The 3,480-nt window shown below is 51.9% G+C and overlaps 1 protein-coding gene across 1 annotated transcript; it reads right to left on the bottom strand.

The window, feature by feature from the left end:
- Positions 1 to 319: 319 nt before the first annotated feature.
- Positions 320 to 445, bottom strand: CHC_T00006379001 (hypothetical protein). Its single transcript, XM_005718738.1, has one exon. It carries the CDS (start codon positions 443 to 445, stop codon positions 320 to 322), a length of 126 nt encoding a protein of 41 aa, XP_005718795.1.
- Between the last annotated feature and the right edge of the window lie 3,035 nt (positions 446 to 3,480).

Genomic DNA, 3,480 nt, shown 5'->3' with positions numbered 1-3,480 from the left:
GTTCCCGCAAACGCAATTCCAGGCGTACTTTCCGCGTTTTCTTGTCTTTTTTGGAATTGAGAAGAATTGCCGCAGCCGCGAGCAGGTACAAAACATCCTTCTACGCCGCATTCGCAATAGGACGAGCTCAATTCGGCGGTGGATTTCAGGACTTAACTTCATTGGTAGAGAAGAAGTTTGAAACCCTGACGAAGGAAAGGGAGTGCTGGGGAGGACTGTGTTGGATACTGGCGGTTGCTGATCTATCATGACCGTTTTGGTCATGCACATCGAGGGACCTCATTATAGCAACACGTCGTCCAGCTTTGCTTTTGTCGAGCTACAGGGAGTCAGACTGGGCCATGTGCATGCGCGAGGAGGCGTTGCTGTACCTTCCATGCTGCATGGATCTGCAGACCGTCCAGACTCTGTTCCATTTCCGAGGAGTGGAACTTTGGGATGGCATTACAGTAAAAACTACAGCAATGTGCTTCCGATTTTAGTGAAGAACTCAATAAAAACTGGGCGAGGGAAAGGAAAAAAGAGAAAAAAGTCCTTTGTTAGGACTGGCCCTAAGTCCTGAAATCCACCGCAGAATTGAGCTCGTCCTATTGCGAATGCGTCGTAGAAGGATGTTTTTGTACCTGCTCGTGGCTGCGGCAATTCTTCTCAATTCCAAAAAAGACAAGAAAACGCGGAAAGTACGCCTGGAATTGCGTTTGCGGGAACAACTGACGTTTGAAAATTTGACTCTGGTTTATGATGACGCTTTGTTCTGCAGGGCTTTCAGAATGCGACGCCAAGGGTTTCATGAATTGCTTAGTAGCGTTAGGCAGTCTCTCCAGAAGAATATCGAAATGGGACGACGGGCAAAACGACGGACCATTCCACCGGATGTACGCCTTGCCGTGACGCTGAGGATGATGGCTGGCGCAAGTTATCTAGACTTAATGGGTACTTATCAGATGTCTAAGAAATCAGTTTACAATGTGTTTCATTCCACGTGTACAGTACAGAGATAAACATCGATAGAGTGACCCCTTGTCACAGTGACCCCCCTCGGTATAGTGACCGTTAGAAAAAAAATTCTTGCCACCATTGGGCTAAGTGGCCGTAAGGCCCACTTTTGCTTTTTACAGTGACCCCCTCACTATAGTGACCTTACCTGTACAGTGACCCAAAATTTTAGAGGGTTACTGAAAAAAGGTATATTTTTATTAAAATTTTAACTGGTCACTCAAGAGGAACTCTGAAAAAATGAATCTAGGGTTGACTGACGACCAGAGCGCTTGCGGTAGCCGGCAATATTCTCTATCTCAATGTCCAAAATTTCGACCAAATCATCCCTAATGTCCTTTGACAAAGGATGCTCACTTTGAAAAAATAGAGTGGCCTCCTTCCTCAATGCCACTGCTGCTGCCTGCAAACCAGTAATAGAGGGCTTCTGCTGCTCGACGCCCTCTTCCTCTCTTTGCGAATCTGCCTCTGGGTCTGCATCAGACTCTGTTGCAGCATCCCTTACTTCCTCAATAGCAATTGAAACAGCTGCCTCAATGGCATTGCCACCTGAAACTTGTAGGCAAGTATCCAGGCCTTCTTCCATCGTAGAAAACTCCTGCAAGTCCGCTTCACTGAAGTTGTCCACCACGTTTAACCGCGCCAGTGCTTCCCAGTCGTTTGTAAATAAATCTATGTTGCTTCTTGTCCAATCGCAATCTTGAATAGACTCATCCAATATAGATGTATCATTTTCTGTATTGATACCTTCATTTTTAAGCCACTCCTCTCCTTTCAATCTTGCGTGCAGGGCATCCGACACATTTATCGCAGACTCTGTGGATGTAGCAGAAGAGCAAATCGCTTTCATTGCGGGCTCAGCGCGATTTCCAGCATCCGCCCTTCTCTGCAACATCTCTTCGCGTTGGTACGGTGCGATAATACCGGTCACCAACCACCCATTTAGAATAACACTGATAGGGACCATATCCCATGCCTTCTTCATCATAACCAAAGCATCATACGTTGTAACTGCTTGTGTCAGTTTAAACGTTGAGCGCTCTCCTTCTGGTAAAGCCATTTGTTTGTCCACATACGTAAGTATGTGATCAACAAGCAAACGTCTAAAAGCGCACTTAAACGATCGACCAATTGCAGCATCAACAGGCTGCAAAACGGAGGTCATGTTAGGAGAAAGAAAAACAGTTGACCAGTTTTCATACGGACTGTAGTCAATAGCATGTGCCTGTGGCATATCCCCCTTCCGGAATTAGATTTAGATTAGATTTGCAGTTGTAGAGCCCGAGCTCTACAGTACCTCAGCCCGCGCGCACACGTGTACTACACGTGTACGGGCGCGCGCGCACACGTGTAGTGTCAGTCCCGACGGCTGACAGTATTACAGTGCAGGCCGACCTGCACTACGGTAGCCCACTACAGCACACCGGTACTGGTACATCGGTACTGTAGTGTTATGATAGATAATTGTGTACATTAAATATGAGCGGACCGCCGGCGGTGGAGGGGGGACAAGCACGGACTTGTCAAGGATCCTCCACCTTGGTCCGCCCGCTTACTTTTAGGTACTTCCGTCCGTTTTACCTAGGAGTCGCACCGCGCGCGGGTTGAGGACGCGCATAGCACGCCCACGAGCCGGCTCCGCCTCCGCCCGTCGGTACTGGAACGTCACCCAGTACCGCTCCGGGGCGTCGAGGCGTAGAACCGCTCGCGCGTGCGCGCGTCCTCCCCGATCCCGCTCTACCACCGCTACCTCGAGCCCGTGCTCGGTACCGTGGGTGGGCCGTGCTTCTGTCTTCCCGCCGATCGGGGTCTTTCCGAACTGTCAGTACTCACCCCCCCTCGTCGTTGGGGGTGATTATACTACAGTGGTCTCCCGACCTAGAAGACTCTCACGATCGAGCCGAGAAGACTATCGTTTACCTCCGCGTCCTTACGCGTCGAGATGAGTGGCGAATATCCCACCTCGATTCGCTCGGAGCCCGCCGATGTGCAAGAGGCCGCGCTCCGCGTCCGAGTCGGCGACGGCGACGCTGGTCCCCGAGACCGCGAACCGTCGCCCGGCTTCTCCGAAGGACGCGCTCGCGCGATGTACGATTGCATCGCGGAGTATATCGAAGATGTCCGAACATCCCTCCGTATCGACGTCTCCGACAGCGTCTACGCCCGCTGTATGGATGAGTTGCGCTCCCTCCGCGAAGGAAGGTTTGAGCGAGTAACTCAGTCCTTGGAGAACCTGCGCGCCCTCGTCGACCAGCTACAGTCCCGTTTGGTACTGGTCGAAGAGGCGCGCATCGATTCCCCCGCCATGGACGTTGCGGGTCGACCCGCGAGTGCAAACTCCGGGGTCCGACGCGACCCGCAACCCTTCCCATCAGCCGAACAGATGGGAGCGTTCGCGCACATGGCGGCGGAGCTCAACTCAACGCGCCGCCGTGCCCGTGAGATGGAACAGACCTCGGCCGAGAGGCCGCCCGGAGACCCCTC

This window comes from Chondrus crispus, genomic scaffold (genome assembly GCF_000350225.1).
Source record: "Chondrus crispus Stackhouse genomic scaffold, scaffold_40, whole genome shotgun sequence".
NCBI lineage: Eukaryota > Rhodophyta > Florideophyceae > Gigartinales > Gigartinaceae > Chondrus > Chondrus crispus.
Note: the sequence above shows the minus strand (reverse complement) of the source record. Positions and strands in the feature narration are given on the sequence as shown.